The 14,834-nt window shown below is 48.4% G+C and overlaps 1 protein-coding gene across 3 annotated transcripts; it reads right to left on the bottom strand.

Annotated features, from left to right (window-relative positions):
- Positions 1 to 584: 584 nt before the first annotated feature.
- Positions 585 to 11,987, bottom strand: HERPUD1 (homocysteine inducible ER protein with ubiquitin like domain 1). Of its 3 annotated transcripts, none has more exons than XM_023637028.2 (8): positions 10,607 to 11,987; positions 8,169 to 8,246; positions 8,004 to 8,078; positions 6,891 to 7,021; positions 4,641 to 4,763; positions 3,777 to 4,130; positions 2,181 to 2,286; positions 585 to 1,344 (listed from the first exon to the last, which is right to left on the bottom strand). In XM_023637028.2, exons 1-8 carry the CDS (start codon positions 10,751 to 10,753, stop codon positions 1,180 to 1,182), a joined length of 1,179 nt encoding a protein of 392 aa, XP_023492796.1. In that variant the 5' UTR covers positions 10,754 to 11,987; the 3' UTR covers positions 585 to 1,179. The 3 variants fall into 3 exon arrangements, with proteins under 3 accessions (XP_023492796.1, XP_023492797.1, XP_023492798.1); XM_023637029.2 differs by having other exon boundaries at positions 8,004 to 8,075; positions 10,607 to 10,896; XM_023637030.2 differs by lacking the exon at positions 585 to 1,344 and having other exon boundaries at positions 2,207 to 2,286; positions 3,934 to 4,130; positions 10,607 to 10,953.
- Between the last annotated feature and the right edge of the window lie 2,847 nt (positions 11,988 to 14,834).

Below are 14,834 nucleotides of genomic sequence, written 5' to 3'. Positions count from 1 at the left end.
CATAAAATACCTTTGGATCTCTCCAGCACCTTGCTATGAATTGTCCAGTGAATGTTCATCTGATGTAACTGATGTTTCCAATAATGATTAATATAAATAATCACAACCATGATGCAAGAAGCTGATTTACTTTGCCAAAAACAACACCCCCAGGCCTTTAGCACTCTCCCTGTAACATTCTTCATGTGAAAAATACACAGAACTTTGCTTTTAAGATTAGTCTCCAAATTCATACTTAAAGGACTGAAATCACAAAAGCAAGCTCAGCTTACAAAACCATGACATTTGAGCAACTAAAACTACTGCCGAATCGCCGAGGAGGAAAGCACTTTCCATGGAAGGAATTTAACTTTGATGGTTCCTACTACACAGGCCCATAACGCTTAAATCAGGAAATGGGGGAAACAGAGGGATATTCTTAGCAAATTAAAACTTTCATGGACTTACCTTATCATTCTTCATTTGTGCAGTCCTTTCATAGAAGAAGCAAAACATTCAGCTTACTCCAAAGCCGGCAGCTCAACTGTTGACCGTCCAGCGGCAATGCACACAGAGCAAACTGCTAAGATGACACGAGTCTCTGCCAGGGTCATTCATGGCAAAATTTTATTGAACAGAAAACCCAGCAAAGGTGTCCACCTGTGCAAAGTGCCCCTTGGTTTACAGTAAAGCACTGCATTTTAAAAAGCAATTATACATAAGTCTTTCCTAGAAAAGTCCTGCTAAAACATGTCTAGCAATTTCATTGATTATGTAAAGTAGTACACTTAGTGTAATTTAAACATTCCAACAGGAATCAAATCAAACCAGCAGAACCATTTCTGCATCTATGACATCTATGTACAAACACACATGCAGACACACATCTGGAAAAGTTCCTCAGGCATAACATGCGACACTAATGCCTTCTACTTACAACGTCTATGAAACTACAGTATATATTAAAGCTCTTCAGAATAAAGACATGAGAAGCCTCGGGCATTTTTTTGTTCATCAGTTTGTATCACGGCTTCATGTCTTACTTTCTGCTTTTGCTTCATCACAAAAGCACAGCATCCTCCGTGTTGGCTCTTTTACTAATTTGGTGCCATTGCCATGTCCGGGTGAGGAAACCTAGCTGGAGTCAGACGATCCAGTCCACGCTTATCAAAGCCTCTAGCAGCCAGGGAGCAAACACCATCAGTTTGCTATGGCTGGGGGCCCTTCTGGAAGAAGAGAGGCAAAGAAAGTCTTGAAAACAAGCCAGGCTGTGCTCATAAACGAAGGGCTGGTCTGCTCGCCATCCAGAGCATCCCTGTCTGGAGGACCGTGGCTGGGATCTTCGATTTCAGGGTCAGGGCCTTCCTACAGTTATTGACACAATGAGAAAACAATTAGGACCGTGACAAACACTAAAGAATGTTAGAAAAGGGCAGAGTAAAGCGCTGGCCCCTTGCCCCACACGCAAAGCAGCCAGGCAGGCAGACCCCCCAGGAATGATGTCCCAGGCTGGATGGAGCTTTCTCAGGCCTCTTTAACACAATGGTGCTGTGACAGTCTCACAGTTTTGACTATTCAGACAGCAAGTATCAGAACAAATGAAATAACTAGATTTTCAACTATTATTAAACTAGTGATGAAATTAATCACTTCATTAAATGTGGATATTCTTCTAATTTTGGCAGTGTTCTGAGTTAAAAAAATTAAAAATGGAAACCTAGGGTTCTAAAAACAGACACTAGGATGACACTTTATATTATAAAGAATAACCTTTAGGATTATGCATTAAACTGCCTTATAAAAATTCTATTTCTATGTGTTAATTTCCAGGAACATTTCAAATCTGTCAGTGAGACATGCTTATGTTGGTAATCCGTCATTAGAATAACTACCCATTAGCAGTCTCCAAGGCGTAACACATTGTTACAGGCCAAGGAACACTCAAAGTAGTGAGCTTTAAAAAAACACTATTTATATACGCTAAAATGCAAACAGCCAGAGGACAAAAATACCTGATGGATCTTACGGCACAATGTTTTAAAAATAGCTACTGCTCTAAGAATAAATTTGGAAAAATCTCCCAATACTTAGCCTAATAAAATGGCTGGATATATAGGTATCTACGAGGTTGGATAACTAAAGGTTAAGGATTTGAAACCAGGCATTTCACAGCTCGCTGGGCTCCATCGAAAGCGCCATACCTGTAAGTTATTGTTGGGGTCCTGATTCACAGCGTCGTAAGGAGGCCCACCATTCGGGAAGTTCTGAACCGGCCTCTGTCTAAACGGAAACCATCCAACGTGATGCCTTCAAGGGAAGCACATAAAACCCCATCTTAGCTGACATCGCAGAGAGATTTACTCAGTATTCAAGGGTCGTCTAGATTAGAGAAGGTCCCACTCGCTCAACTCCTCTACTCAGAGCAGCATCCTGATCAGAAGCCCACAGCAAGGCCACCTGCAGACAGTCCCTCACAGCATCTCCCCGACTTCCACACTGGCCTGTCAGGTTCTTGAAGGTCACTATGGGGACAATGTTTTACCCATCACTGTACACCCAGCAGAATAACAGCACCTGGCATAGCATGTGCTCAATAAATGCTTGTTCATCTGAACTAAACCTTAAACTTGAATGCCTGAAGAGGGGCGGGAAAAAACTACACACACAGAGCTATAAGATATGTAATAACATAATAAGAAGACCTAGATTTGGTCACCTAAATATATGATTCTAGAGACTATAGAATTTAAAGAATTGACTGAAAGTTTTATTGGAAAACCCAATAAACTCCTAGTCTTCAAGCAAATACGACAAAATATTAACCATTAATACTGGATAGGTATTTGTTATCTTATTCTAAATATTTCTCTAAGATTTTTTTTTTAAACATCGGCACCTGAGCTAACACCTGTTGCCAATCTTTTTTTTCCTTCCTCTTCTCCCCAAAGCCCCCCAGTAAATAGGTGTATATTCTAGTTGTAGGTCCTTCTGGTTGTGCTCTAAGGTTTTTAAAAATGAAAATAAAAATCCATTTTTATTACAGAGGAACAATTTCTCCTGTCAGTTTTAACCACAGACAAGGGCCTATCAGGCTAGGCCAGGGTTTCTCACTCAACTTTGGCACTGCTGCTGTCCTGGGCTGGATATTCACCATGGGGACTGTATGTGCATGGCAGGACGTTTAGCAGCAACCCTGGCCTCTAACAACTAGATGCCAGTAGGACTCCCTCCCTAGTTGTGACAGTTGACAATGTCTCTAAACATCGGCAAACATCCTGGGGGCAGACTGGGGGGGGCGGGGGGGGGGGCCGGCAGCATTGTGTGGAGGGTTGCACAATCATCTCAGCTGAGAACCATTACTCTCAGACATGGATAAAGCCAAATGTCAGATCTGTAAAGGTTCCTTGGCGATGCTGACAGTCAGTGCCTGACGTTTATCCTGGAAGGTGGCCGTAGCCTGATAAATACATTCTTATTCTTAGGAAAACAAATACAATTTTCCTTTCCATGCCTAAATATGGCTGTATTCTTGGGGTTCATAAGCCTGGCAGATGCCTTATCCAGAGGAAAAGACGAGAATGTTCTTGTAGTAACAATTAATCATGTTCCTACCAATGCACAACCATGCCATCCACTCCTTGAATCAAAAATGCCAGAATGACATACTATTTAAATACACCTCCTTAGAAAATGACCGAGACTGCTCCAAAAAAGAGCAAAATCTGTCCTTGGTCTGAGTCACCGTCGAGTGTAATCTGTAGGAAAGGAAAAAAAGGAAAGCGAAATCATCTGCTTACAGGTACATAACCACGGTGGCTCCCATGACCATGAGGAATCTGCTCAGGGAGGAGTAGAAGTAGAGGATACTGAGAAAAACCGAAAACGTAGCTGCTGAATAGGTCCAATCCAGCCAATCTCGGTTGAGCTCATCATCTTCTTCCACAACAGGGCCGCCTTGGGCGTTCATCCGCAAATTCTGATTGGCGCCAGGATTAACCACCACTTGAGGAGCAGCATTCTGATTGGCCGGCTGGTTTTCTGCTGGAAACTGGTTGTGAATGGGAGCTGCTGGAGCAGGAGCAGACACCACAGGTATCTCCTGGGCACTTGGTGAGGGCACAAAAGCCCCCGAAGCAGCAGTGGCCGCTAAACTACAGGAAAAATGACAAGGCAGATACTGTTGAGAGCAAAGCACCAGGAAGACCGTGCTTCTCCTCACCTTACTCATCAGGGGTCTTTTCCTACGAAGAATTGTAATACGTACAAACTTGATTTTTCTTTAACTTAGTTCTTCACTTCTTTTCTAACAGGCAAACCTATAAATGCCTTTCCTGCTCCTAAGGGAGGCCAACTGGTAAATTTCATCTCGAATTAAACATCAAGGCCACCATAAAAGTATGGTGCAGTAGCAAACTAAAATCTTCACAAAAGTCTAAAGATAGCACAATTGAAAAGAAGGTAACAGATTCTAAATAAAGTCATCAAACTGTGTAGCGGACCCAGGCACCCCCGCATCGACGTCCAAGGGCGGCAGTTACGGCTCACCCTCGGCTCCAGCCGCAGGACCAGACACAGCGGGCTCCGCAGAAGCTGACGAGCACGCGCTCGGCCCTCCCCCTGAGCGCGGTGACGCGTGCGCGCTCCCCCGGGCCCGTACTCACTACTGCATGTAGTACTGCCGCGCGTACACCTGCTGGAGCCACGACAGCTGCAGCCACCCGTAGGTTGTGAGGCCCGAGAAACCAGGCCCCAGGCCTTGGAACGCCGGCTGGGCAGCTTCAGGCCTAGGAAAGAGTTGAAAGAAACGCTCATTTTGAGTTGGTTTAGTATGAATAAACAAAAACTAAGTTTAAACTACCATCAGGAACTCATATCAAAGAGAGAAGAATGGGCTTCATGACAGTGACAGGCAGATTACTGTGTGATGCACCCGTCTAGCACAGCACAGGATGCACTGACTGACAAAGCCCTGCCACCAGGGTCCAGATCCGCGGGGAAAGCTAGAGCCCTTGCCCAGCACTCCGTTCTCATCACCTCATCGCTATGACGTACAAACAAGCTGAACCTTTGCAGGCTAAGTGGATCCCCACCCCCAGTTTTGACTTGCTGCGTCAGTCCCAGTGCAGGTCTAAACCCACTGCTCATCCTTTAGACAGCAGCTCTAAAAAGCCACATTTCTCCCAAAGCTTTCCACAATAGGGCCAATTTGTACACTTCCTGCAGGAAAACACCCCCGCCACCCAATACCCATTTCTCCCTCGCCCCTAGATCGGAGCTTCATAGAGCTATGTGTGGCATCACCCATGCATGCTTACTGACCACCTGTGCCCCGTACAGGCAGCTGAACTGTTATCTCACCGGATCCCCAACAACCTTGCGGGCAGGGAGCTCTCATCCACGCTGCCATGTTACAGAGGGGAGCCCAGGGCGGCTCAGAGAAGACGAGGGATCTGCACAAGGCCACTGAGCTGGTAAGTAGCAGGGCTGGATTTGAGACCTGTTTGACACCAAACTCGGGCGTCTCCTACCACGTGACGCAGCCTCAGCAGGGCGTGCAGGAGTCATCTCGGGCTTTGTGAGCCTTACACAATGAACTCCTTTGGCAGCACTTCACAAAATTGAAACTAATAGAATCGCAGAAAGATCGGGAGTCGGTTATGTGCTCATCTCTGTGGGTCAACTCATACCCTGAAACAAAGTTATATGCACTGGCTGTTCAATAAGTATTTGTTGAATGAAATCAACCAGTTTTACTGTGGTGAAACTCACACAGTCAGACATGGGCCTCAATTCCCAAGGGAAGCCATTTTATGTGTTTCTATCCAATGATGAATCGAATTATCCAGTTTATATGCTGACAGTCTTTCAACCAAATTCCATACCCAGAGAATTTCTAAAATGGTATTCCAACACAAGTAAGTCTTGGCAGGATACTGTTTTTGATCATTTAAAAAAGTTACGGTGCATGGAAACAAGAGGATAACAAAGTGCTTTTGTTGGCTCTGATGCTGGTGGTACCGCAGATATTACAGTTGCATCCTCAAGCATGTAGGTGTGAACTGACATGATGTCTGGGAATTACTTTTAAATACTTCAGGAAAAAAAGGGAAGGGGGAATAGATGGAAGCAGCATGGCAAAGCTTTAATCATTGTTGGGCCTGGGTGATGGTTATGTGGAGATTCATTATACACTTCCCTCTACTTTTGTGTATCTTTGAAATTTCCAATAAGGAAAAAAAACTCCTCATTCTTCAAACACCTGACTTTATCGACAATCAATTATTAAAAACTATTAGGAAGGGGGGGGCGGAGGAATTGGGGAGTCACAGAATTTCAACTTGTAGGATAACTTACTTTTTCCTGTAGGAACTTTCATAATAGGGTGTTCCAGGAGCTAAGAAATCCAAATGTTAGAGCATTTAGTTACTTCTGGTTTTTGCTCTGAAGAAAAGCTCTAACTGCTCCAAAGAGATGGCCTTTTTTCCTAGCACTGCCAACAGAGGCCTTGGAAGAGCATTTCTTAAATAGTCTCTTCACCTTTGTCACCCATTGTTATGACGGACAAAGCACAAAGCCACTCAGCAGAACAGCTGCACGACGCTTACAACAGCTGTTTTCTCTGCGGCAGCACTAATTCCCCACCGAGAGGTCAGCACAATGCAGAGCGCGCACCCGTGTCGGAGGGGGAAGGCCTTCACTTTCAATGCACGGGGCTCCACTGTTTTATATGTTCCTCAAAGGCTGTGTACTAAGAAAAGTTAAATACGTGAGCGATCATTAAAGTGAAGCCCTTATAAAGCAAAATTTTGTACATTTTCCAGTTCTATAGTATAAACACAGCTTATTCTAAAAGTGATGCAAACGGTGCACATGCACGTTGTATAAAGCTGGTGCTTTACCGTAACGCTCACCTGGAGATGTTCTCCCATCCAGAGGGAGAAAGGTTCCGAAGAGGCTCCCTTGGCCTTAAACCATCACCTGGCGAATCCCCAGGATACTGGCCCTGATTAAGGCCAGCAGGCTGCTCTGGGGCTTCCGCAACCTACAGAGCGTAAACGAACGTGAGAACAAAGGGTCTGATGCAACTGTCTGAAAGCAAGCGAAAAAACTCTCTCTCTATAAACGACTTATGCTCCCCACCCCAACCTCTGAACTTGACAAAGTCAAATGATACAATGTCACATAAAAAATATTCTCAAATTTGTTCAACATAATTTCAATATATAGATACCCAAAAAAATTCATATTTTTTCCTAGAGTAACTACGCTATAGTTTCACTGAAATCTTCCAATGAAGTTATCACTGGTGAGAAAACTCCCTGACAAGGCTGTGTACATCTTGTGGTATTAAATTTACTAAATCAAGAAAATAAATTTGACCAACAAGATTTATAAATACAACCCAGCCAGTAATCTAAAGGAAACAATTTCCTATGCTATGCACAGATGTTTCAGGAAATACAGTTGTAATGCAAATTTACAGTGGATCACATTAGAATTAATAGTGTATATTCAAATCAACACCGTAAAATGAAAAATAAATGATTTTGGCTGTCAAACATAAGTCAGTCTTTGGAGATCATTTGATAAAGACTATGGCTTTTTCCTACCCAACTAAGTAAATAATCACAATGAAAATTTCCAAAGGAAATATATTTACTTTTTTACTCTTTACAGAAATTAATGTTTCCTTAGAAGAAACTTATGATGTGCTAAATGCAAGAGCGCCAGGCTAGTTCAGGGATGGACACGCAGCTACTGTAGTCCACTCATAGCCCAGAAGTAGTGTAACGCAGAGCTCTGCTTTTCCACGACAACACTAATGGGACAGTCTCCTACAACTCTAGTGCACTCCCCCTGCATGGTAACAGTTTCTAATTCCTGATTCTCACTGGGGAAGAAACAAAATATTCCACGATAAAAAGCTACAGAATCTCTTTCTTAAGAGTTTTATCCCACTTCCTTTATTTCTAGCTTTGGACTCTGAATGACACATTGTTATAATCATGAGAAAGCAGACAGACCTTTGCGCTGGTTTCTGGCATTTTGGCAGGACTCTTCACATTGCAGACCAGATGCAAAACATGCCGTTTTTCCTGCTAAAGGTAATATAAGGAGGGACTTTAGAACCTGAATTCAACCTGGTAAGTGCTTAAAAACATTCAGAAGTTAACATGTAAGTGATGTACCTTTGGGAGCAAGTCCCTGAGACACTGGTGATCCAACAAGAGCTTCCCGGAATAAATTAACCTCTGGTCCTCCGGCCGCTTATGGAAAGAAACAGTAGCACAGGTCAGCATTGAACCCGCCCGAGGTCCCGAACACAGAAGAAAGTGTTTCAGACAAAGGATCTGAATATGTGTTTTTTCCCAGCATCACAGGAAAACATTTTTTCAAAGGCCCCACATACAAAACTTTTATTTAGAAAATGCCTAACTTTAAACTGATCTCTAACAAGGCAAATAAATTTAGGATGGCAAATTATCTCCAGACCACAAAACTTACGGCAAACTACTTGACCTCTTAACTCTCAGAGAAACTGCTTTCTGCCACTAAAAACACAAATTTTATTTGGGGCTCCTATAGCAACGAACTTCAAAACCTTGTTTGGTCTCAGAGAAAACTCGAAGTGCTCCCAAGGCCAGCCTTCACCAAAGCCACACAGCACTGTCCCAAGATAACAGGAAGCAATTCTAAACTTAAGCCTCAAAGAGACTTTTCCGACATAGAAATGCAGTTACAGAGGAGACGGCGTGTGAGTGGCATTTCACACAAGCCCCCTGGGAGATTTCGTGTCCTTGTTTTAAGGAGGGAAAGCCTGAAGCGGACTTGTGCACAGTCACTTGCTGCTAAAGGGTCAAGATTCCAAGCCCTCTTCTCCGTCCCAGTGATTGAAAACCTCAGGACTCCACATACTTTTATACAAATCTCGCTTTTAAAATCTATTTTTAATTCCTTTAAAAACTGTACTTAAAAATAATGGCCTTGAAGTCAGTACACTGGAGATGGCCAGCAACTTGTCAACCCCCTCTTGCCAGAATCACCAATTATGCAAAAGCTGGAGGACAGGTGCTCCTGTCGTGCAGCCTGAGATTATAAAGCAAGCAGTTTAACAGAAACAAACGAGAACTGCGGCTATTTACCTGCACAAATCAGGATTTCCTGATACTGTGCAACTAAAACAAACTACAGAATTACATTGGCTGCTGTGCTCATCGTTGTTCTCACTGACTGCCTTTATAGGTAGATGAATCTGTAAAACGCTGTTGCAGACGTGGGGTCCTGCATGATACTAAAGAGCTTCATACCAGGAAAGGCTGGAAGACCACAGATGCCTGTGACTTGAATTGTCTTCCCTGTTAAAGGCCTGAACTGACACCCTGTGTCTTTACCCAGATGGCTGATTTGAAAAAAAATCAAACGTGAAGCTAACAATGATTATAAAGTAAGGCTTCTCACCTAAGGAAACCAATGATGAGAGCACCCCAGCCAGAGTTTCCAAACACAAATGGACAGACCTGACAGGCCTTTTATCACAACTTCGAGTCTTCAGATCTAACAGGAGTGATGGTCTCACCCGAGGAAGCCCTCACGGACATCTCTCTGCAAAGCTCGCCCTTCACCAAATGATGCAGCTAGACACACCTGCTGCGCCGATTCGTGTACCTAACAGGCAACACGGCCACCTGGCTTCTTGGAAACAGCTTTGGTGTCGGCGCCAACAGGGCCCAGGCGAAGGCTCCGGAACGGAGGCTTACAGAACAAGCCAACCTCCAAAGAACAACTCAGAAGGAAAACTCACATCCACATTCCCGACAGTGCGGGAGGAAAACCTGGCGGCGACTCCTGAGACACGAAGGGCCAGTCCCACAGCCCCGTCCGCCCCGATGCGCTCCTGCGGGCCGGGGCCCCAGGGGCGGGCCGAGCGCGGACGCTTACATAACACGAGCACAAAGTCAACACGGGCAGGTCCGGCTCGCCGCCTCCATCACGCGGTGGGGAGAGAGGGCGGCGCCAGGGTGATGCCGCCAGGGGTGTCACCAAAACAAGGCCGCGGGGCCTCCGGAATCGAGGGACCAGTCTCCGAGCCCCGACTGCAGGAGGCGCCCTCCGCCCGTCCCCTCCCGAGCAGCCTTCGCCGGAGCGTCCCCGCCGCCCCCCTGCAGGGCGCGGAGGCCGGGCGGCCGGGAGGGGACCCGCTCCCCGGCCTTCACGCTCTCCCGGTTCCGTCCTCCGGGTGCAGGCCCGATGCGCAACACCCAGCCGCCCCGCCGTTTTGGGGAAACTGAGGCTTGGAGGGTGAAATGACTCGCGCAAGGTCAAAGTGCTGTTGCAGCGGCTCGGCTGAGGCTGGGAGCCCGATCTAGGGGCGGCGGAGGGGTCCGGGGAGGTGGGGCAGGAATGCGACAGCCCTGGGGGTGTGGGGACCCGGGAGGCGAGGTGACAGCGGAAGGCGGGGCGACGACGGCAGAGGATGAGGAAGTGACAGCGGCTGGGCCGAGGGAGGGGGTTGACCACAGCCCCGGGAAGCCCCAGCGGCCGGGGAAGGCCGGCGAAGAGCGAGGCTGCAGGGCAGGGGCCGCGACGAGGCTGGGGGGCTGGCGGCGGGGCCGGGGGGCGCTCTCACCGGGCGCTCGGGGTAGACGCGGCTCAGATGAGCCTTGAGGCGGCCCACGCTCCAGCTGCGGTCGCCGCTCAGCTCCAAGTCGCGGTGGCGCTGGTTGGGGCTCTTCACGAGGAGCGTGACGGGCTCGGGCTCGGGCTCGGGCTCCATGTCGGCTGCGCTGCGGGATCAGCTGCGCTGCGGGATCAGCTGCGCTCCGGGAGGCCAGACGTCGCGGCCGTCAAAGCCTCAGCAACGACAGTTCGCTTCCTTGGGGCGCGCGCGCCCCCGCCTCGGGAGCCTTTTATAGGCAGCCCGCGCCCGGGCTCTGCGCAGCGAACCCTCTGTGGCTGCCGCCCATTGGCTGAGGCGGAGGCCACTGCCCCAACGTGGCCCAATCGGCGCCCGGACCCGTGGGCGTGGGGGCGGGCCGAGCACGTGGGCTCGGGCTGATGCAACACGGCGCCGGCGCGTCAGCCGGAGTCGCGGCTGCGCCCGCGGGGTGAGGCCTCGGCGGCCATGTTTAGGGGGCTGCGGCCCGCGCGGGGGCCGGGCCGCGGGGAACTGGGCTGCTGCCGAGCTCGGCCTGCTCGGGGCGCCTTGGGGAGGGCCAGCCTGGCCGGCTCCCGGTTTGGCAGTCTCTGCAAATTGTTCCCTCTCAAAGCGGCACCCCCACCCCGTGTGACCCTCGGCGGCCCGGGACGCCCGGCCCCGCAGCCGGCCCTGCGGGGAGGCCTCCCCCAACCCCGCTTCGGCTCACGGAGTGGCCCGGTTTGCAAGCCCACCGGAAGGGCCCGGAAAGAGCAGGGCGGCCCTTCCCGGGGCGGAGGTGTCCGAGCCGCTGCTGCCGGCCTGTCGTGGGCCTCAGGCCCGGACGGCACCGGTCGGGGTGGGACGTCGCCCTCAGGAACGGCGGGCGCGCCAGGCCAGCTGTCGCCGGGGACGCTCCAGAAGGGCCTCGCTTTGTGGGATACTGACACGGGCATCCTTTAAATTGGGGCTCAGCCGGGGGCGGGGCAGAGCTCCCCGTTTTCCGAAGTGTGACCACAAAGGGCTCTCTGATGTTGACACTCCCTCCCTCTCTTCTGTAGGAGAAAACTCGTGAAAAACAAAACTGACATTGCGCCGGCCCCATCTGTTCCGATCCTGCCGGGACAGCTGTTCTTCCAGGTGTGGCCAGGGCGCGAGGGGAGCAGGAGGAGGCTGGCCCGGTCGGGGGCGGCCTAGTTTGCTGGGGCCGCCGTCATGCGGTGCCACGAACCGGAGGCTTAACAGACACGCGTGCTGTCTCACGGTTCTCGAGGCCGAAGGGCTGGGATCAAGGGCTGGGGCAGGGCTGTTCTTCCAGGCTGCAGGGGCGACTCCGCTCCATGCCTCTCCCCTGGCTCCTGTAGGTTTGCCGGCCGTCTTGGGCGTTCCTTGGCGTGCAGCCGCGCCGTCCCATCGCTGCCTTCATGGTCACGTGGCGTTCTCCCTGTGTTAGTGCCTTCGCATCGTTTTCCCTCTATGCATGTCTGCCTCTGAGTCCCAGTTTCCCCCCATTTTATAAGGACATCAGTCATATTGGATTAGGGGCCACTCTAATGACCTCACCTTAACTTGATCATCTGCAAAGACCCCACTTTCAAATACGGTCATGTTCGTAGATACTGGGGTTTAGGACTTCAATGTCTTTGGAGGACACGGTTCAGTCCATGACGGTCGGCCTTAATGTACCTTGGCCCGTGGGGTGGGCTCTTTTTCAGCTGTCTTTATAACTGGAAAGGTGGTGGAGGGCTCTGGAGGTGAACTGTCTCTGTGCTCAGCGTTCTGTGGTTGGTCTTTGCCGAGGAGGGCTCTCTCACTCTTCATCGGGGTGCCTTCATGGGCGTGGGACCTGGGCAGTCACCTGGGGTCCCAGTCTTGCTTTAATGCTCTGCTGTTACTGTCTGCAAATTCGTAATAAATTTTGAACAAGAAGCCTTGCCTTTTCATTTAGCACTGGGGCCCACAAGTTATGTAGCTGGTCCTGCTTTCCATACATCAGGATAGAAGAAAATGACTGATTGTGATCTGGTAGTCTTGCTACTAGCTAGAAGCTGACCGGTGGAGCCGGGCCAGATAAAACAAGCAGAGGCCTTAGGGAGGCAGCCAGGCAGGAGATAAGAGCATCATGAGGGAATTAAAGATGCCACATGGCATGGTTTCCTCCAGCCTGCAGTGGCCAGCACCAGGGCCCCTGAAGACAGCACATCCATTTCCACTCAGTAATGAGAAAGTACAGGGGTGTGGTGTTTCCCTAGGGAAAAAGCCGTATGATTTCTGTGATTCCCTCTTGAGTTATCCCCCAGTAAGCTAGCTCTGTTTAAAGGACTTTGGTGATTCTGCTTATAACACATTTAGAAAAGTTAAACATTAAATTCAAGTCAAGAAACAGGCCAGGAATAGAAAGATAAACTCAAGTGACCCTGCTCTCGGTGACCTTACAAATATAATGGGGTGATAAGACAGCACGGTCAACCCACTGGCTCCCACCGCTGCTGGTCCCAGGCATTTCTGATCTGCTTCCTGTCACTCCAGTTTGGCTGTGCCTGTTCTAGGAGTTCATATAAATGAAATCACACAGTATGTATTCCTTTGGGCCTCTCAAAGATAGACATCCGAGCAGACCAGGGAAGGAAATAGAGTGAGCTGAAGGGAAATCCATATTCTTAAATGAGATTGCTGGAAATGTGGAAATGAAAGAACTGGGGAAATTTTTTAACTCGATCGTAGCAGCACTTCTGTGGTGCTGTGTCTCTGCTGTGCCCTAATTCATGTTTCAGTTCTGAGACGGGGAAGGAAGAAGAGCCAAGGCCTGTCTTACTTTGCAGTTGGGTCGTCGGGGTCTGGAAGGGGCTTTTGCAGCAGCTGCACAGGGCATATGCTTTATTTTCGACAATCTAGTGGCTTTGGCCGCGCTGACCTTCTACACTTTGTTCTTGGTACTCTTGTTTTTATTTTGTTTCTAGAGATCCCCCAAATAATTCAAGCTCCAACCAGATACCTTGCCTTTTATGGTTATCGCTGAAGTCGTAATTTGGCCACACACATGAGCCATCTTCTTTAGCCCAGAAATGGACGTCCTGTTCTGTGCTCATGAGGTCCGTCCCACGGTAACTCTCGCACCCATGCTAAGCCGGAAGCAGCCCCAAGGCAAAGCCTCCTGTACAATGTGGCCGTGATGGGAAGTGTTTGATAAAGGAAGGCAGGATCTCAGTCTATCCTCAACCTTTGAGGAGTGTGACATGCACTTCCCTGCTATTTCCTGACCGGGCTGCCTGTCTCTTAAAAGTGCTTGCTACATACATTTTTTTAATCAAAGAAGACTAAAACTGAGCTGGTTTTTAGAACGGCAAGTGTCTCTTGAATAGGAGATGTCGAGGGGTATGGCCAGTCAAGACTGACAATTGGGGCCAACAATGGGCCTGATGGTTAACTGCACAGTGCGCTTGTAAACTCAGCCCTTGCAAAATTTACAAATGTACCCGGGGAAATTTACTCAGTAAGTTAAACATGGAATTACCACGTGACCCAGCAATTCCGCTCCTCGGCATATATCCAAAAGAATGGAAAACCAGAGTTTAAACAAAAACTTATCTGTGAATATTCAAGGCAGCGCTATTTACAGTAGCCAAAGGCAGAAATAACTCAGATGTCCATCAACTGATGAGTGGATAAATAAAATGTGGTATATTCATGCAATGGAATATTATTTGGCTGTAAAAAGGAATGAAGTACTGATACATGCTCCAACATGGATGATCCTTGTTGGATCATGGATGATATCAAGTGAGAGAAGGCAGACACAAAAAGCCACATATGGTATGATTCTGTTTATATGAAATGTCCAGACAGGCACATCGGTAGAGACAGAAAGTAGATTAGTGGTTGCCAGGGCTCAGTGGGGAGTGATTGCTCATTGGGTCCTGGATTTCCTTTGGGGATGATAAAAATGTTTTGGAGCTGAATAGTGGGGATGGTCGCACAACATTGTGAATGTTCTAAATGTCACTGAATGATGTACTTTAAAATAGTTAAAATGGTGAATTTTATCTTATGTGTTTTACCACAATAAAAAAAACCAAAACACTTGATTCCCTCTGTTCTGTTGAATGCTATTTCCCAGACTTTCCTCCAGCGGAGAGAGGAACTCAAAATAATCACCGCCACACAACAAAAATCCTTCCGATTACCCAGAAAAGGGGCTTAGACCCTGGATGGGCTGGAGGGT

This window comes from Equus caballus, chromosome 3 (genome assembly GCF_041296265.1).
Source record: "Equus caballus isolate H_3958 breed thoroughbred chromosome 3, TB-T2T, whole genome shotgun sequence".
Lineage (NCBI taxonomy): Eukaryota > Metazoa > Chordata > Mammalia > Perissodactyla > Equidae > Equus > Equus caballus.
Note: the sequence above shows the minus strand (reverse complement) of the source record. Positions and strands in the feature narration are given on the sequence as shown.